Source organism: Toxotes jaculatrix, chromosome 12 (genome assembly GCF_017976425.1).
Source record: "Toxotes jaculatrix isolate fToxJac2 chromosome 12, fToxJac2.pri, whole genome shotgun sequence".
Taxonomy (NCBI): Eukaryota; Metazoa; Chordata; class Actinopteri; family Toxotidae; genus Toxotes; species Toxotes jaculatrix.
In genome coordinates, this window is record NC_054405.1 from 24,508,156 (window position 1) to 24,527,558 (window position 19,403).

A 19,403-nucleotide genomic window follows, 5' to 3' on the forward strand; every position below is an offset into this window, starting at 1 on the left:
ACCTCTAAAAGTCATAAAAAACGTCATAGTATAGTATGGCGTTTTTTTCGGGCAAAAAAAGTCAAAATTTTTTTCGACCTCCAAAAGTCATAAAAAACGTCATAGTATAGTAAGGCGTCAAAATCGGACAAAAAAAGTCAAAATTTTTTTCGACCTCCAAAAGTCATAAAAAACGTCATAGTATAGTATGCCGTTTTTTTCGGGCAAAAAAAGTCAAAAAAATTTTTCGACCTCCAAAAGTCATAAAAAACGTCATAGTATAGTATGGCGTTTTTTTCGGGCAAAAAAAGTCAAAAATTTTTTCGACCTCCAAAAGTCATAAAAAACGTCATAGTATAGTATGGCGTTTTTTTCGGGCAAAAAAAGTCAAAATTTTTTTCGACCTCAAAAGTCATTAAAAACATCATAGTATAGTAAGGCGTCAAAATCGGTCAAAAAAAGTCAAAATTTTTTTCGACCTCCAAAAGTCATAAAAAACGTCATAGTATAGTATGGCGTTTTTTTCGGGCAAAAAAAGTCAAAAATTTTTTCGACCTCAAAAAGTCATAAAAAACGTCATAGTATAGTAAGGCGTCAAAATCGGTCAAAAAAAGTCAAAATTTTTTTCGACCTCAAAAAGTCATAAAAAACGTCATAGTATAGTATGCCGTTTTTTTCGGGCAAAAAAAGTCAAAAATTTTTTCGACCTCCAAAAGTCATAAAAAACGTCATAGTATAGTATGCCATTTTTTTCGGGCAAAAAAAGTCAAAAATTTTTTCGACCTCCAAAAGTCATAAAAAACGTCATAGTATAGTATGGCGTTTTTTACGGGCAAAAAAAGTCAAAAATTTTTTCGACCTCCAAAAGTCATAAAAAACGTCATAGTATAGTAAGGCGTCAAAATCGGTCAAAAAAAGTCAAAATTTTTTTCGACCTCCAAAAGTCATAAAAAACGTCATAGTATAGTATGGCGTTTTTTTCGGGCAAAAAAAGTCAAAATTTTTTTCGACCTCCAAAAGTCATAAAAAACGTCATAGTATAGTAAGGCGTCAAAATCGGACAAAAAAAGTCAAAATTTTTTTCGACCTCCAAAAGTCATAAAAAACGTCATAGTATAGTATGGCGTTTTTTTCGGGCAAAAAAAGTCAAAATTTTTTTCGACCTCCAAATGTCATAAAAAACGTCATAGTATACTATGGCGTTTTTTTCGGGCAAAAAAAGTCAAAAATTTTTTTTACCTCCAAAAGTCATAAAAAACGTCATAGTATAATAAGGCGTCAAAATCGGACAAAAAAAGTCAAAAATTTTTTGGACCTCAAAACGTCATAGTATAGCAAGTCGTCAAAATCGGACAAAAAAAGTCAAAAATTTTTTTGACCTCAAAATGTCATAAAAAACGTCATAGTATAGTATGGCGTTTTTTTTGGGCAAAAAAAGTCAAAATCTTTTTTGACCTCAAAATGTCATAAAAAACGTCATAGTATAGTAAGGCGTCAAAATCGGACAAAAAAAGTCCAATTTTTTTTTACCTCAAAACTTCATAAAAAACGTCAGAGTATAGTATGGCGTCAAAATCGGCCAAAAAGTGTCAAAAATTTTTTTGACCTTAAAATGTCATAAAAAACGTCATAGTATAGTAAGGCATCAAAATCGGACAAAAAAAGTCAAAATTTTTTTCGACCTCAAAAAGTCATAAAAAACGTCATAGTATAGTAAGGCGTCAAAATCGGACAAAAAAAGTCAAAAATTTTTTCGACCTCCAAAAGTCATAAAAAACGTCATAGTATAGTATGGCGTTTTTTTCGGGCAAAAAAAGTCAACATTTTTTTCGACCTCCAAAAGTCATAAAAAACGTCATAGTATAGTATGCCGTTTTTTTCGGGCAAAAAAAGTCAAAAAATTTTTTTCGACCTCCAAAAGTCATAAAAAACGTCATAGTATAGTAAGGCGTCAAAATCGGTCAAAAAAAGTCAAAATTTTTTTCGACCTCCAAAAGTCATAAAAAACGTCATAGTATAGTATGGCGTTTTTTTCGGGCAAAAAAAGTCAAAAATTTTTTCGACCTCCAAAAGTCATAAAAAACGTCATAGTATAGTAAGGCGTCAAAATCGGTCAAAAAAAGTCAAAATTTTTTTCGACCTCCAAAAGTCATAAAAAACGTCATAGTATAGTAAGGCGTCAAAATCGGACAAAAAAAGTCAAAATTTTTTTCGACCTCAAAAAGTCATAAAAAAGTCATAGTATAGTAAGGTGTCAAAATCGGACAAAAAAAGTCAAAAATTTTTTCGACCTCCAAAAGTCATAAAAAACGTCATAGTATAGTATGGCGTTTTTTTCGGGCAAAAAAAGTCAACATTTTTTTCGACCTCCAAAAGTCATAAAAAACGTCATAGTATAGTATGGCGTTTTTTTCGGGCAAAAAAAGTCAAAAAATTTTTTCGACCTCCAAAAGTCATAAAAAACGTCATAGTATAGTAAGGCGTCAAAATCGGTCAAAAAAAGTCAAAATTTTTTTCGACCTCCAAAAGTCATAAAAAACGTCATAGTATAGTATGGCGTTTTTTTCGGGCAAAAAAAGTCAAAAATTTTTTCGACCTCCAAAAGTCATAAAAAACGTCATAGTATAGTAAGGCGTCAAAATCGGACAAAAAAAGTCAAAAATTTTTTCGACCTCCAAAAGTCATAAAAAACGTCATAGTATAGTAAGGCGTCAAAATCGGACAAAAAAAGTCAAAAATTTTTTCGACCTCCAAAAGTCATAAAAAACGTCATAGTATAGTAAGGCGTCAAAATCGGTCAAAAAAAGTCAAAATTTTTTTCGACCTCAAAAAGTCATAAAAAACGTCATAGTATAGTATGCCGTTTTTTTCGGGCAAAAAAAGTCAACATTTTTTTCGACCTCCAAAAGTCATAAAAAACGTCATAGTATAGTATGGCGTTTTTTACGGCCAAAAAAAGTCAAAATTTTTTTCGACCTCCAAAAGTCATAAAAAACGTCAGTATAGTATGGCGTTTTTTTCGGGCAAAAAAAGTCAAAATTTTTTTCGACCTCCAAAAGTCATAAAAAACGTCATAGTATAGTATGGCGTTTTTTTCGGGCAAAAAAAGTCAAAATTTTTTTCGACCTCAAAAGTCATTAAAAACATCATAGTATAGTAAGGCGTCAAAATCGGTCAAAAAAAGTCAAAATTTTTTTCGACCTCCAAAAGTCATAAAAAACGTCATAGTATAGTAAGGCGTCAAAATCGGACAAAAAAAGTCAAAATTTTTTTCGACCTCCAAAAGTCATAAAAAACGTCATAGTATAGTATGGCGTTTTTTTTCGGGCAAAAAAAGTCAACATTTTTTTCGACCTCCAAAAGTCATAAAAAACGTCATAGTATAGTAAGGCGTCAAAATCGGACAAAAAAAGTCAAAAATGTTTTCGACCTCAAAAAGTCATAAAAAACGTCATAGTATAGTATGCCGTTTTTTTCGGGCAAAAAAAGTCAAAATTTTTTTCGACCTCCAAAAGTCATAAAAAACGTCATAGTATAGTATGGCGTTTTTTACGGGCAAAAAAAGTCAAAATTTTTTTCGACCTCCAAAAGTCATAAAAAACGTCATAGTATAGTATGCCGTTTTTTTCGGGCAAAAAAAGTCAAAATTTTTTTCGACCTCCAAAAGTCATAAAAAACGTCATAGTATAGTATGGCGTTTTTTACGGGCAAAAAAAGTCAAAATTTTTTTCGACCTCCAAAAGTCATAAAAAACGTCATAGTATAGTATGGCGTTTTTTTCGGGCAAAAAAAGTCAAAATTTTTTTCGACCTCCAAAAGTCATAAAAAACGTCATAGTATAGTAAGGCGTCAAAATCGGACAAAAAAAGTCAAAATTTTTTTCGACCTCCAAAAGTCATAAAAAACGTCATAGTATAGTAAGGCGTCAAAATCGGACAAAAAAAGTCAACATTTTTTTCGACCTCCAAAAGTCATAAAAAACGTCATAGTATAGTATGGCGTTTTTTTCGGGCAAAAAAAGTCAAAAATTTTTTTCGACCTCCAAAAGTCATAAAAAACGTCATAGTATAGTAAGGCGTCAAAATCGGTCAAAAAAAGTCAACATTTTTTTCGACCTCCAAAAGTCATAAAAAACGTCATAGTATAGTATGGCGTTTTTTTCGGGCAAAAAAAGTCAAAAATTTTTTCGACCTCCAAAAGTCATAAAAAACGTCATAGTATAGTAAGGCGTCAAAATCGGTCAAAAAAAGTCAAAATTTTTTTCGACCTCCAAAAGTCATAAAAAACGTCATAGTATAGTATGGCGTTTTTTTCGGGCAAAAAAAGTCAAAATTTTTTTCGACCTCCAAAAGTCATAAAAAACGTCATAGTATAGTAAGGCGTCAAAATCGGACAAAAAAAGTCAACATTTTTTTCGACCTCCAAAAGTCATAAAAAACGTCATAGTATAGTATGCCGTTTTTTTCGGGCAAAAAAAGTCAAAAAAATTTTTCGACCTCCAAAAGTCATAAAAAACGTCATAGTATAGTATGGCGTTTTTTTCGGGCAAAAAAAGTCAAAAATTTTTTCGACCTCCAAAAGTCATAAAAAACGTCATAGTATAGTATGGCGTTTTTTTCGGGCAAAAAAAGTCAAAAATTTTTTCGACCTCAAAAGTCATTAAAAACATCATAGTATAGTAAGGCGTCAAAATCGGTCAAAAAAAGTCAAAATTTTTTTCGACCTCCAAAAGTCATAAAAAACGTCATAGTATAGTATGGCGTTTTTTTCGGGCAAAAAAAGTCAAAAATTTTTTCGACCTCAAAAAGTCATAAAAAACGTCATAGTATAGTAAGGCGTCAAAATCGGTCAAAAAAAGTCAAAATTTTTTTCGACCTCAAAAAGTCATAAAAAACGTCATAGTATAGTATGCCGTTTTTTTCGGGCAAAAAAAGTCAAAAATTTTTTCGACCTCCAAAAGTCATAAAAAACGTCATAGTATAGTATGCCGTTTTTTTCGGGCAAAAAAAGTCAAAAATTTTTTCGACCTCCAAAAGTCATAAAAAACGTCATAGTATAGTATGGCGTTTTTTACGGGCAAAAAAAGTCAAAATTTTTTTCGACCTCCAAAAGTCATAAAAAACGTCATAGTATAGTAAGGCGTCAAAATCGGTCAAAAAAAGTCAAAATTTTTTTCGACCTCCAAAAGTCATAAAAAACGTCATAGTATAGTATGGCGTTTTTTTCGGGCAAAAAAAGTCAAAATTTTTTTCGACCTCCAAAAGTCATAAAAAACGTCATAGTATAGTAAGGCGTCAAAATCGGACAAAAAAAGTCAAAATTTTTTTCGACCTCCAAAAGTCATAAAAAACGTCATAGTATAGTATGGCGTTTTTTTCGGGCAAAAAAAGTCAAAATTTTTTTCGACCTCCAAATGTCATAAAAAACGTCATAGTATACTATAGCGTTTTTTTCGGGCAAAAAAAGTCAAAAATTTTTTTTTACCTCCAAAAGTCATAAAAAACGTCATAGTATAATAAGGCGTCAAAATCGGACAAAAAAAGTCAAAAATTTTTTGGACCTCAAAACGTCATAGTATAGCAAGTCGTCAAAATCGGACAAAAAAAGTCAAAAATTTTTTTGACCTCAAAATGTCATAAAAAACGTCATAGTATAGTATGGCGTTTTTTTTGGGCAAAAAAAGTCAAAATCTTTTTTGACCTCAAAATGTCATAAAAAACGTCATAGTATAGTAAGGCATCAAAATCGGACAAAAAAAGTCAAAATTTTTTTTGACCTCAAAACTTCATAAAAACGTCATAGTATAGTAAGGCGTCAAAATCGGACAAAAAAAGTCCAATTTTTTTTTACCTCAAAACTTCATAAAAAACGTCAGAGTATAGTATGGCGTCAAAATCGGCCAAAAAGTGTCAAAAATTTTTTTGACCTTAAAATGTCATAAAAAACGTCATAGTATAGTAAGGCATCAAAATCGGACAAAAAAAGTCAAAATTTTTTTTGACCTCAAAACTTCATAAAAAAGTCATAGTATAGTAAGGCGTCAAAATCGGACAAAAAAAGTCATATTTTTTTTTACCTCAAAACTTCATAAAAAACGTCATAGTATAGTAAGTCGTCAAAATCAGCCAAAAAAAAGTCAAAAAATTTTTTGACCTCAAAATGTCATAAAAAACGTCTTAGTATAGTAAGGTGTCAAAATTGGACAAAAAAAGTCATATTTTTGAAAGACCTCAAAATGTTAAGTACTTAAATAGATTAAGTATGTGGGAGAAACACCCACTAATACATCCATTTTCTGTATTTTGGCATAGGGTGAATTTCTGGGTGCCGCCCCGCCCACACCGTGTAATTTTTATCAAAGCTTTTGCTAACTTTTACTCATCAATGTCCTCTGAACCATGAGACAACATTTCAAATGTATCAGATTAAGTCCCTAAGAGGACTTCATTAAAATACAATGTGTGTAATGTGGAAAATAGCGCTAAAAATAATGCATACAGCCAGTAGGTGGCGCTATGATTCTATCAGCATATTAGCATATCAATCTGTTCATAATCACATGCTTATCATGCCTGATCTTTTTCATCAACATTGGATGAAGTATATGGGAGATAAAGCCACAGTTATATCCGTTACAATAGGGCTTCGCATGAATTTTGTGTTAAGGCAGTTCACATGTGTCCAGCATGAATGAACACACACACACACACACACACACACAACGAGAACGAGTTGCTGTAAGGCAGAACACAAATTGTGCCTTTACTCTTGGCCATTCAGTATGAGTTACACCGTACTGGAGACTGACATTAATACATGTGCGTCATACTTCACTATGGTTTCCGTAGTGTAGTGGTTATCACGTTCGCCTCACACGCGAAAGGTCCCCGGTTCGAAACCGGGCGGAAACACATTTTTTTTTTTTTGTTCTTTAATACAGCTACTTAAACAAGGACCACAACGAATAATATAAGAAAGTCAAAATTCATCTAACCAGTGGTGATTTTGTACGTTCACGTTTACTTACGGACCACGAAACACGGGGAAGCGATCACGAGATAGTTTTTATTTCATATTACTTTTTTTTTTTTTACTTTAAAAGGAAAACAGCTTTGGATGTACTTGGCCGGTTTGGAACCGTTTGTTCGAAAACCGGCGTTAGTGAGATTCAACCGTTTAAAACTTTTTTTCCCTTTGATTCTCTATGATAGCGATTATCAGAGCGGATGTAATACTCTCTCTGACCACAATGTGGATTCCAACGGCAGGGTGGCGCTGTTTGAACTTTCGTCCGTTGAATCCAGTGAAATGTCCAGAGGACAGAAGCAGCGATTCAAACCAAGGTGAAATTGCACCTGGAATACAAGCAGAGCGAAAACGTTTGAAATTCTGATTATTGCTCTGGTTTAATGTTATGTGATGTCAAGGGTAATATTCTTTTTAATGTAATTCAATGAAGTTAAATGCTTCCCCCTTAATGTTAACGCTTGTTGTTAACTATTTTTATATTGTAGATTAAATGTTTTAGGGCATTAGAGAGTGCCATATAGTTCAGTATAAGCAAGTTGATTGCTAATTGCTGCGTCTTTGGGTTCAGCTGCTGTGTCCACTTACAGCCACTAGATGACACTGTTTATTCATTTGAGTTCCTACATTTGTTGGCTTAAATATTAATGTAAATATTCACTGTATTTATTAAGGTCACGGTGGTTAATTTTATGGTTAATACCATAACCACTACTGTTAATTGTATCCGTATTATTATTTTTTCATTTAAATTGACCAGTGTGTCCTATTAAAAATGTTTTTGGAATTCAGTGAAATAACTAAAAACTATTTCTTCAACTTTAGCTTAGTGAATAATGTTGATCAGGCGAAAAGATTTATGGCCCAAAACAAAGCTGGTCAGTTTAGTTTTGTTCTGTTTATTAGCACTACTCTTAAGAATCCTATACCTACACATATGTATAGGATAGGCAATAAGCCTTGTGCTTCAGCCTATTCCTTTTTTGGTTATTGACTGTGACATTGTGTGAAATGATCCTTGTTTATTTTATAAGATGTATGTAACCGAAATAATTGAACTTGAAAAAAATGAAAAAGAACCTTACCTTAAACTGCACGGCGCGATGTTTGTTTTTCTGTTGAACCACATCTGTCAGTCTTCACCAACCCACAGTTGCATTTGTACATATTAGAGTTTTAATGAACAGAAGAAAATCCGCATCAACACATTAAATCATAGATAGATTGTGCTTTCACAGAATCACAACAGCATTCATGGGATTCAACATCCACCATTTAACACAGGATCTAAGGGCTAGATTCTACTACCCTTATCACGTAGCAGAAGAAGTGTAACCAAGTTGTGTTTTTTTACACACACTTGCCTTTAATTCATTGTGGCATCAATGAAACTTGTCTATATCTCAGCAATGACTGGTAGTATCGGGGCCTTAAATCTCCTGGGCTGTCTGCATGGGACCCGACAACCAGTTGTCCAGATACGCACTTCTTTCGATCTCTCTGCCTGTCTGTGAGGTGAGGATGCACCTTCAGCTTTCTGTCTTACTTCATCTGTCTTTTTTTCAGAGTCCACCTCTCTGTCCTCAGCTGTCTTCCTGCTGTTCACGACACAAACCCGGCTGCTCCAGGGGTCCTTCAAGCAGATCTCAGCATGCTTCGGACCCTGATTTCCATATGACTGACGTTCTGAGCAGTCAAAACGGGAGAACTGCCACCCTGTATTCTTCCCCTCCTCCATCCATCCTCTGCGGACAAGCCGAGCTGCAGTGAGAAAAGAGTCTGTCTGGCTGTGCAGCTTCTCAGGGGGGTCTGACAGTATGGCTGACATCCTACTCAGGCCAGGAGGCACGGCCTCTGGCTGGCTGCTGCCCTCCATTCTCCTGTTCACTCGAGTCCCTACCTCAGCGACAGCAACACCTGGTGTGAAGAAATAAATCTTCAGTTGCTCTGAAACATTTGTAAATCGCATTTTAATGCAGATTAGAGGAAATGATGTCAGATGAGATTAGTTAAGGATCAGGACCCCACCAATGGTCACAAAGTCTGGGAGATTGTGAAATGATAACAGGATTTTAAAAAATACTTTTTCTAATCTTTGCTTTTTGACTTTTGTGGTTTTATTATAATTTTTCAAGTTCAAATGGAAAAAAGCAGCTGTTAAAACTGTTGAACAGGGATCAGTTCAAAAAAGCTGAAAACACAACACTGACCCATAAAGTTGTTTAGAAAGTTATAAGTTGTTATAGTGAACATGTTAACATGTTGCCAATTCATACACCTGCAGACATGATGCAACATTGGCATTAATGCTGTGTCATGTTTCTGCCCTGATGAACCTGAGTCCAGGATTCACCAGCCAGCTACAAACTGCAGAGTAGGTGATAATCTCTGTGGGCTGTTAGTGCTTTGAGGTGTGTTCATAAAGTCTTCACTTTTGGGAGTCAGAGATCCCATGAAAGGATTTCACCAGGGAGACCAATACATAGAAAGGCAGATGTGAAAGCAACAGTTCCTAGAAAACACATGATCGTTTCTTCATGCTTCAGTCTTCAAGTGAACCAACCAAGCTGAACTAACCTGTGGCTCCTGAAGCTGTTGTTGAAGAGGTTCAAACAAGAGTAAATAATAAATCTGTCCTCTGGGTCTGGAGACCCTGACAGCAGCTGCAGAGCCCAGGCTGACTGAGGACGTCCTGAGAGAGAGAGCAGGATATGGCAGCTGGAAAGTGGAAACCCAGGGCTGGTGGCTGCAGAGGTAACCCTGCAGTGTTGGGGGAAGAGTGTGAAAAAGATGAATAATAAGAGGACTAAGAAGAGAATAAGAAACATTATATATTGCCATAACGTGATATATTACGGCTGCAGTCCCAGAATAATCAGTGCACTTTTTGATGTGCTGTAATTTTTAATGCCAAAAATCTTGTTACATTAGATATTCACAACACAACATTTACCAATTTACGTCTAAGTTAAATACAGTCACTGGGTGTCTCATCTCATTTAAAAAATATTAAAATAATACAATTTGTAGAAACTGTTGTGATGGAAATCTATTTATCTCTTAAACACCACACACCACACTCATGCTGTGCAGCTAAAACTTTGTTCAAACTAACTGAGCTTTATTTCAAATGTCAGTGACACCAAATATGTCAGCATGAATTTTGGGAAAATTTGCATAAAATTATGCACAAGACATAAAAATATTTTGGATGGATTGATAGTTTCTGGATTTGAACAAGGGATGCTCCGATCCACATTTTTCCTGATACCTGAATTTGGACCAATGCTATTCTATTCTACCAGAGCTCTGTTTGCTTTAATATTATTATTATCATTACTGTTGATTTTATGTGATGCTGTAATAAATCTTCTCTACAGGCAAGTATGATATGTATGGATGTATGCATCTATGTCCCAAAAGGCAACCTGAGGTCAGAAAAACAGAAAATCCTGTTAACGGTCAATATTTATTCAATTCGAGAGATACCCATAAAGGGTAACCTTCTTTTAGACTACCCCTCTACAAATAAAATAGAAATAAAAAGGGCTACTTGATCTGATCAAGGTTTTTCTAATCTCAAACATCCCGAGGAGCGGAAGCTCACTCGCGGTTCATTTTCTTCCTGCTGCACCTAGAAGGAACATAAGTCTGTGACTAATATATTGTTGGTGTATGACTTACCTGTTAGGGTGTCCCGCTTTGGTTTATCATTTGTGTGTAACAGTTAATACTGCGACCGATGCTAATGCGCTAGCCCGTCATTGGGATTCTCCATATTGTTAGCATCGAGCTAATCGCTACTTATTACCACTATAGGTCGCGACGGAGCTTCCGACCCTCGGTACAACGGCAAACATTGCACGTTGCACGTTGCTGTGTTGCTATGTTGTGTTTCTAGTGCAAAATACTTCCACACAGCGACATGTTGCGCTGAAAAGTTGTTTAGCCACGGTGCTGCTCAATGCTCGCCTGCTAGCTGGCTGCAAACCGTGGAATGGATTTCCTGAACGGCGGCGTCTCCGCGTCTCATTGAGACACGTCTCCGTTCAGGAAATCCATTCCACATTTTGCAGGCAGTTAGCAGAGCAGCCGGCAGGGAATCACCTGTGGAGTCATTTCAGCAGACAACATGAAAACACAGAAATGTTTCAGGGATCGGAAATCTCCGCAGGTTGGATATTTCTGGAAATTTCAGATCCGTGAATTATGTTGGTATCGGAACCCAATGCCGTGGATCGGATCGGCCCCATCCGTGAATGTTTCACTCAGTGTAAACATCACATGGCTTCAATTAAGTGCTGAAACAAGTGGATACAATGATGCTGTGAGACAGTGTGAAAAATGATTTTTACAACCTTTAAGCTTAAAGGGAAATAAAACCGTTTCATCAATCAGCTCTATTAAGCTTTCAGCAGCTTTCAGCTCATTGTTTTTAGTTCGGTTATGGAAGCCGATCTGAATAATATGTAACCTGCCAAGCACAAAAGAGGAATCAAAGTTGATGCATACATGAACATTTCTGAAAAGTAGGTGGTACCGGATTTCAGTGTGAGATCCACGTCTCTCTTCTCTCCTCTTCCTCGTTTCAGGACTGACTGCTCTGTCTGACCGCCTCTCTCCTTTTCCTCTCTCTCTCTCTCTCTCTTTCCCAACTGAAAGCCAGCTTATGAGTTTTTCCCCAGGCTGTCACCCGTATCATGTGGTACTCATCAGAAGATGTTTACTCAGTTGTTATGGCGATGCATTGATTCACATGTGAGTAGCAGCTGTTAGGCTTTAATCCACAGCACTTTCAGAACTTCTTCTCCAGCCTGAGAAAGTTTTTTTTCCTAGCAGCTGCTTTCAGTAAAGAAAGCTCTGATCAGCCCTCTGTATGTTACCTGCCCTGGAACATTGAGGATCCAAAGAGCCACATATTCTTCTCACGAGTTGCTGGGGATAAAACAGACCTGAGAGGAGAGTGAATATTGGACTTACAGTCTTCAGGTGGCCAGAGGCAAGACTTCAAATAAATGCTAATGTTGCTCTGTGTCTGGAAGATGCACATGTAGACATAGAAAACTGTTTGCTAACCTGTTTTTAAGTGTTGAGCAAACACATCCTGCCTCTTGTCTGAAGTCAGTATTCCCATTTTTAATATCTAACCAAAACTTTAACCATGTGCTTTAAGTTGCCTGAAAAGAAACTCAAAAATGTTAATGATGCCCCAGTTAGTGTGAGAATCACTGAAAGTTTAGCAGATTCGTCCAATGTGACATTTCTCTCAAAGCATATTTGCTGTTGCAGATTAGTATGTAAGTGTAGTTTTTAGGAGACGTGTTTGCTGTAGCTGCGTCGTTTCATTTAAAATTTATCTTCTAATCTCGTCGGCTTGCAGCTGAACTTGGCCGCCTCTGGGGAAAGCCTTTTTGGGATGTCAGAGAAAATGTCTACATCATATTGACAGGACATGGACTGTAACCTCAGTCTGAAGGGCTGCTGATCTGCTGTCTGTTTGCTCTGATCAGAAATTTGCTCTCTGGTCATCATCTCCTGAGTTCAGCAGGTTTATCTGCTGTGGACAAAGCAGGAGGACCATAGGACACCAGGGTTCGGTTTGAGGTGCGTGTGTGGGACCACATATAGAAAAACAGTTCTTGAAACAAAGTTGCAGGGTTCAAAACATCATTACCTGTAAGTCTGGTTCAATGTGGGCCTTGTGCAAGAACCATTATATGAGGAAATTTAAGCTTTGAAAAAATAAAAAGAATTTAAAGTTAAAATGTGTTACAGAAATGAAATATAACGAAATTAAAAAAAAAAAAAAGTTAATGTAAAATTTCTCCTCTGTTTACCGTGTGATTAACCTTTACCTAGAATGAAAATATATGCTTATTGTTTGACACGATCAGTTCCCACGTTGAATCAATATTTGCTGTCCCAAAATACAGCCCATGTATCTTTATACTTTTCATCTTCTGCTCTGTTAGCATTGTCTGTGGCACATAAGAATAAATTCAAAGGCACAAGTCAAGAGCATAGGGCTGTTGTAATCCCACCTACTTCCAACTATTCCAAACATTTAAGGATTTCACTAAATCATGTGATCAGTAGCCTCTAAAAGCTGCGGTTCACATGTTGACCTGCAGCTCACCTTCCATTCATAGAACTCTCTGGATCAAAGTTCACAGGAGGAAAGCAGGAGCTGGATCGTGGTGCATGAGGGTCAGTTTGCTTGGCTCGTGCTGGGTCATGGTAGTCACTGATCTGGGTCAAAGGTAATGGGAAAGCTGCAGAAGCACAGGCAGAATCAGGAAAAGCCACAGTCCTGACATTACACTACAGCAACCACAGCCTTTCTGTGTCTGTACGTCTCTTATTGTGAACACAATCCTTGAAAAGACCAAATCTAAAACTAAGTTGTACAAAAACGATTTAAAACACATCAATAGGGTGACACTTTCTTTCTTTCTTTCCATTGAAAATGGCAGCTGCTGCTTACCTTGAATCAATCCCAGAGACGCTGCCGGACATCGAACATGCTTTAATATAAAAAGAGAAAGATAAAGATAAATCAAAAAGATAATTCAATGTTTTTTTCAACTCCAACAATAATGAGCCCTAAATAAAACATTTTGCAGCAGCATCAGGAATGGAAAAAAGAAAAGCACTTAAATACACGAGGAAGCTGCTGAAGATAATCTTTTCATGAGGGCGTCGGCAGTGAAAGAAAGAACTACCACGTTACAAAGAATATGAAATAAAAGTAAACTGCTGGTAGTTTATCAGATCTACTGACGCTGATAAGTAAATGAGGCACTGACTGCTGATCAGCTGGACTTCAGTTCTCACGTCTTTCCAGCTGAGATGTGAGGAACTGTGAGTTAAGGTGTCACTGTGTTCGAGATGAAGGTGTAAAGCAGGTAATCTCTGTGGCATTTTGTTGGCAGGTCAAGAATTCAGGGCAGGGCAGCTCTGTGCCTGTGGAGTTCAGTTTCTCTTTCTTTTTTCTCTTTTATTCCATTTTGTTGTATTCATTACTGTTCGTCTGCTATTCATTTTTTTCAAACATCGCTTCATGCTCTTCTTTTGCCTATTGAAGCGTTTTCTGAGTGTTGTTCTCTAACATTCACAGAACATTCACAGCCTTTACTGTGGTTTGTGCTTTGCAGTTTCTGTTGTACCTTGAAAATGTTTCTTAACAGTAATTGTTAAAGGATGGGAGAGGTTTATTTAGTCATGACTCCTGCCCAGATTTTCCAAAGGAGGACAAACAGGCTGCCTCTTTGTCCCAAAACCATCTGTTCAGTTATTCAATTGCTGTGTGATCTGAACGTCACAGGTTAGATCCCAGTCAGTGTTATTTACTGTGCACAGTAAAGGAGAAATATAGCTGCGCTGTATTATAATTTTCTATGAACAAGAGTTCACCAGGAAGAGTTTAAGAGTTTCTCTTGTTTCCTGATAAGAAACTTCTCATGGTGAGTAAATAATGACTGTGCTCATTACATAGCTGAGGAAAAAGTGGTGCAATGTTTTTATATCTCTGTACAGAGACTGAGATTAAAATGAGTAAAATTAACAAAATCCATGTCCCAGATCTGCCACTTTGTGCTGATGTTCTACAGTCAGTTTAGACACATTCACACCAATCATGATTTTTAACCAGAGAAATCAAAGTCAGGTCGACTGATGGGGACAGATGTTGAGCAGCATTCATCTGAATAAATAGAAGCTTTCAGGAAAACAGCGTCGTGTAGTTTTTGCATGTCAGACCAAGACATGGGTTTGGAAATGGATCCTGTCATGGCCTCACCCTCAGTTTGATCCTTCTCTGTTTAGAATAAATAAAAGCGATGCTTAAGGAGTGCAGGATGGACCAGTCTGTCCGGTTTGTCCCCTCAGGTGTTCTGTTGTCTGCAGGTATTTTTGATCTGACTGGGAAATGATAGCTTCTCAGTGCAGACATCAGCTGTGACAGGACGACCAGCACAGACCTCTCTCATCACACAAACACACAGGTGAGACAACTGCCAGGCTCTTTAGGATCACAGCTCAACTACGTGTGTACAAATTCATTACCGTTCGTATTCATTTGCTCTGAAACTAACCTTTTTTTTCATGTCGTGATAATTTTATGCTTTTTTGTTGTGCACTATGCACTTTGTCTATATTCATCCCCAAAGGTGAGTCTAACGTGTACTGTGTAATCACTAACACTGAGTCGAGGGGATATTCTGAGATAGATATTTTGTCATATCTTCTTTTTTTCATTTGGAAATATGTTTGTGTACTCAATTCATTCACACAAACATAATAACAATAATTAGAAATTAATTATGAATGGGTGATAATAATGAATTAGAAATTAATTAATAATTTAGTAAAAAAAATTGGGACCTAAAACTAAAGCAGAGCAGTAAGAATATCTGCAGAAAGGCATCAAAGCACAGAAAATTTTTATTTGCAAGCAGGAATGATTTTTTTTTTATCAAGATAATTTTATTTTGAGTGATCAAAATAAAATTACCCCCCCCCCCCCATCTAAAACCACAACACCTTACTGAGCAAACTCACAGACATTTGTTGTACGAACTTTGCATGTGCTCATATTTTTTTTACATGTGACATCAGTGAATATGTTTAACATGAACGCTACATCCTGGTCCCCCCGTTAGACAGCACCATGTCTTCCACGCTGGTCATCAACCAGCCTCAGCCTCTGATGGAGGTCCGAGACTCAGATGAGTGGGGATCTGGGATATGTGACTGCTTACAAGACCTGCCTGACTGTAAGTGTCTGCGCTTCTGTGACTTATTTTCACTCAGACCAGTGAAAAAAATTTGTTATCACCAGCGATTAATAAAAAAAAAAAAAAAAAAAAAAAAAAAAACCCAGAGGTTTACTGTACGAAGTCAGTTAGTCTCACAGCTCATTTATAATCAAACTTGTGTGAAAAAATCTGATGCAAGAGGCATAGTTCTACCTGAACCTGAGAAAGGTCACATGGTCACAGCGCAGGATAAATATTTCCTCAGTGATGTTACGGAAAAACATATAACCAAGAACAAAGATGTCTCATTCACTTCCCTATATCTTGTGTGTGTGTGGGTTTGTAGGCGTGTCTTCTCTCAGTATCAGTGTCTTCATCTGTTCCTTGTCTGTGTATTGTTTTTGGTTTTTTTTACTGGTTAAGGCTGTTTTGCTTTCTGGTGCTGTCCCTGCTTCGCTTGTGGTATCAGCGACAAGTACGGTGAGTGTCTCTGCCTCCCTCTGCTGGACTTTTTCACCTGCCTCATCCCGCCCATCACGATGTCCATGAGGGTCTCCATGCGGCAGCGTTACGGTATCAAAGTAAGGACACATTTTTTTTTCTGCACTTTGTGGGTTGAACGGTTTGAGTTCTGGTCTCTTTAAAGACCCAGTGCGTCTGTAAGTGTAACTTACATGGGGAGACAGTGAAGCCTACAATAATCTGAGCAGAACAGCAGCTGTGATCATTAGATCAAACAGCAGTTTCCTGTTCCTGAAACAACTGCCTATTATTTTTCAAATGTTCCACATTATCCTCCATGTGAATGATTTGTGCAGATCATCAGGTTGGTCTGTGATTATTATCCTTACTGCTGACCAACATCACCGTGTTTTGTCTGCAGGGCACCATGTTCAATGACTGCGTATGTGCGACCTTCTGCACCTCGTGCACCTGGTGTCAGATGTCCAGAGAGATGAAGAGAAGAAAGCTCCACGTCGTTCTGGTCAGTGCCAAAAACACCTGACCTTCCCGCGCTCGTCATCACCACCAGGGCAGTCGGATATTTCAACAAACCACAGAAGGGAAGTTAACTAACTTTTTACACTAGACAAGTTGTTTTGTATCATGACCAGTGCCTTGCCTTGTCCGTCCCTTTTTATTTTTTCTGCTGAGGCTAAAAAAATAACCATGGTTACAGTTTAAAAATATGTCCTCCTCTCCTTACTGGCCAGTAACTGGGGACAAAATCCACAGTCCTCTTCTCATGCAAATTTTAATTTCAAACTTCAGTTGAAATGAACTGCGACATGTTGACAGTTTGTGTTAAACAGATCACATCATGTGGATATCTTCTAAAGTTGTTGTTTTTTTGTTTTTTTATTTACCAAGACTGTTTCCTTGATATGTCGCAGTGGGAAAACAGTAACACAAAGAGGGAATACATCAAAGTAAAAAAAAAAAAAATGTAATTTTGGAAGATACCAACTTGATTTGTCAGAGATGAATCTTAGAAATGATTACTGCACAGAGTGAGGTCTGTGAAGTTTGTCCCTCATCTATAACTTTGGAAAAAATGTGACCCTGTTGGTTCTATAATCAAGCCCACAGCACATGTTTATTATCAGTAAACCTGCTTTATACATGTTGTATAAGCTTATATTGTTTTTGATATGTCTGCCAATGTTATCACTTTATGAATTAAACTAAAATTAATTGAACTTTTATGACTACATGGGAAAACAAATTGAGTGCAACAACTGATTGATTGATTTTTATAATTAAATATAATAATTGATTTAATATCAATAAAATGAATTCAAAAGTCTGTTGTATGCTGTTATTTCTTTGTGTATTCATACAGAATACCATTCGAAAATAACAATTAATAAATACACAAACCTAAGAATGTGTGAAATACAGACACACTGTATGGAAACTTTAACTTATTTGCTTTGAATTTACGTTAAATAGTAAATACTAAGTAAAACACAACTTATCCATTAGAGGGAGCCATATTCTTCACAACGATATCATGTCTCACCTTATACTGGTCGTGTCACCTGTCCACACAGGAGAACAATTCATTTTCACATTAAAAAAAAAAAAAAAAGTCATATAGAGGACACTGCCTCTGTAAGTTGCCTGATGTTGCTTTGAAAGCGCTCTGCTGAAAATGGGGGCATGCAGACGGAGGGCACAGCCATCTCTGCAAATCTTGGGAATCTTGCACTCAGGCCTCTCCAAGAAAGTATAGGTTTTCAACTCCTGTGATAAAAGAAGAAAAAAACATGTGCACATGTAGTTCTAAATGTCTGTTTCATTTACTGATATATAGAAATATATATATGATATAGAAAATAATAACAACACTAAAAATATATATTATGTGGCTGTACTGACATGATTTTGATTTCTTTTATTTTGAACGTGTAAATTTAAAAATATCAGTTAAAAAAGAAAAGAAAAAAATATGGAAAGGAAATGGACAGTATTTCCACTTCTATCACAATATTATATCCTGATTTACACGTCCAGAAAGTAATGCTTTTTAATCTTATTGTATGTGCATGTCAGAAAGACTCCCCCGTGGGATCAGCTGTTTTCCGATTCTGATGAATCAGCTATTAATCATCATTTATTTTTAATAACCTATATTCAGTTATCCTATTACATCGTTATACATGTAACGATAAAAAGTGAAAATTATATGATATTGAGGGACGTGTGGACCATTGTACTACAGGCTGTTAAATTCACATTAACTTACCAATGACGATGGTTAGGACGCTGCAGTCTCTTGCAACAGAGAAGATGTGTCGCTCAAACACTCGGAGGAGGTGTATCTGGCGAAAGCTGCTAACATTGTCCTCCCTGTTTGCGGTGCTTCTGCAGAAACGGACGCAGTTTTGTCGTCTGTTCCAAGGGGATGTCCGCCTCAGAACACACTCTTCAATAAACTCTTTTCTTGAGTCCGATGACTTTAATGTAGACGCAGTAATGAGCGTCTGTGGGGACGCGGTCTTGCTAGCATTAGCTTGCTAGCGCTGTGTGGTCACTGCACGTATTTTTACGTTTCCAGGCAACGGAGCGTTGACAGAATCTGCAAAACAACGGTTCGCCTGACTCACAGAAGTCGTCCGGGAACTGCTCGGCTCTGTACTGAGGGGTTAGCCTCGAGTTTCGCAGCTTTTTCGCCGACGAACACTGAGCCGTGGGCAGCCGCTCCGCCATGGTAACGTTGTTTTGAATGGGGAGGGGCTCAGTCTGTGGAAGGGGCTTGTTGTGCCACACAGATTTGCTTCCCTCCGTCCAGTTTCCCCCAGACACACGTTCCTCTTCCACACGAAAAACAACATTGCGGTCGAATTATGTCAAATTCCGCGTTAAAAAGAAAAAAAAAAAATCCTGGACCAGTAAAAGAAAGGCCACAGATTTGGCCAAGAAAGGCCATGTCAAAATATTTGAAAACCTTCTTTACGCTGCCGACCCAGCACCAAGCAACAGGCAGAAAAAGTTAGCGAGTTGCTGGTGAATACAGTGGAGCATTTGGCAGCTAAAGAGGCAGACATTCTGCTGGAGATCAAAACAGAGCTAAAAGATGGTCATTACTGCACCTACATTCTTCAGGTGGACTTTTACAACTCCATAAGCAATGGTTAT

The 19,403-nt window shown here is 37.0% G+C and overlaps 1 protein-coding gene, 2 long non-coding RNA genes and 1 other non-coding gene across 9 annotated transcripts; 2 read left to right on the top strand and 2 right to left on the bottom strand.

The window, feature by feature from the left end:
* Positions 1 to 6,817: 6,817 nt before the first annotated feature.
* On the top strand, positions 6,818 to 6,890 carry trnav-cac. Its single transcript has one exon. It is a non-coding gene; the product is annotated as a tRNA-Val (tRNA).
* Positions 6,891 to 8,163: 1,273 nt separating this feature from the next.
* Positions 8,164 to 13,531, bottom strand: LOC121190824. 5 transcript variants are annotated; one of them, XR_005895014.1, is made up of 5 exons: positions 13,490 to 13,531; positions 13,142 to 13,277; positions 12,680 to 12,737; positions 9,583 to 9,765; positions 8,164 to 8,922 (listed from the first exon to the last, which is right to left on the bottom strand). It is a non-coding gene; the product is annotated as an uncharacterized LOC121190824 (long non-coding RNA). The 5 variants fall into 5 exon arrangements; XR_005895013.1 differs by lacking the exon at positions 12,680 to 12,737; XR_005895015.1 differs by lacking the exons at positions 12,680 to 12,737; positions 13,142 to 13,277; positions 13,490 to 13,531 and adding an exon at positions 11,518 to 11,881.
* A 1,361-nt stretch (positions 13,532 to 14,892) lies between these two features.
* ponzr2 (plac8 onzin related protein 2) lies at positions 14,893 to 17,266 on the top strand. Of its 2 annotated transcripts, none has more exons than XM_041051833.1 (4): positions 14,893 to 15,008; positions 15,666 to 15,779; positions 16,185 to 16,342; positions 16,645 to 17,266. In XM_041051833.1, exons 2-4 carry the CDS (start codon positions 15,674 to 15,676, stop codon positions 16,765 to 16,767), a joined length of 387 nt encoding a protein of 128 aa, XP_040907767.1. In that variant the 5' UTR covers positions 14,893 to 15,008; positions 15,666 to 15,673; the 3' UTR covers positions 16,768 to 17,266. The 2 variants fall into 2 exon arrangements, with proteins under 2 accessions (XP_040907767.1, XP_040907768.1); XM_041051834.1 differs by having other exon boundaries at positions 14,938 to 15,008; positions 15,670 to 15,779.
* On the bottom strand, positions 17,132 to 19,024 carry LOC121190825. Its single transcript, XR_005895016.1, has 2 exons — positions 18,511 to 19,024; positions 17,132 to 18,008 (listed from the first exon to the last, which is right to left on the bottom strand). It is a non-coding gene; the product is annotated as an uncharacterized LOC121190825 (long non-coding RNA).
* Between the last annotated feature and the right edge of the window lie 379 nt (positions 19,025 to 19,403).

Bases quoted from the DNA above. Each gene is read 5' to 3' on its own strand.
- ponzr2 (XM_041051833.1), top strand. From the start codon at position 15,674: ATGTCTTCCACGCTGGTCATCAACCAGCCTCAGCCTCTGATGGAGGTC. The intron at 15,780-16,184 runs GTAAGTGTCTGC...TTACTGGTTAAG, and splicing joins CTTACAAGACCTGCCTGACT to GCTGTTTTGCTTTCTGGTGC. The intron at 16,343-16,644 runs GTAAGGACACAT...TTTTGTCTGCAG, and splicing joins GGCAGCGTTACGGTATCAAA to GGCACCATGTTCAATGACTG.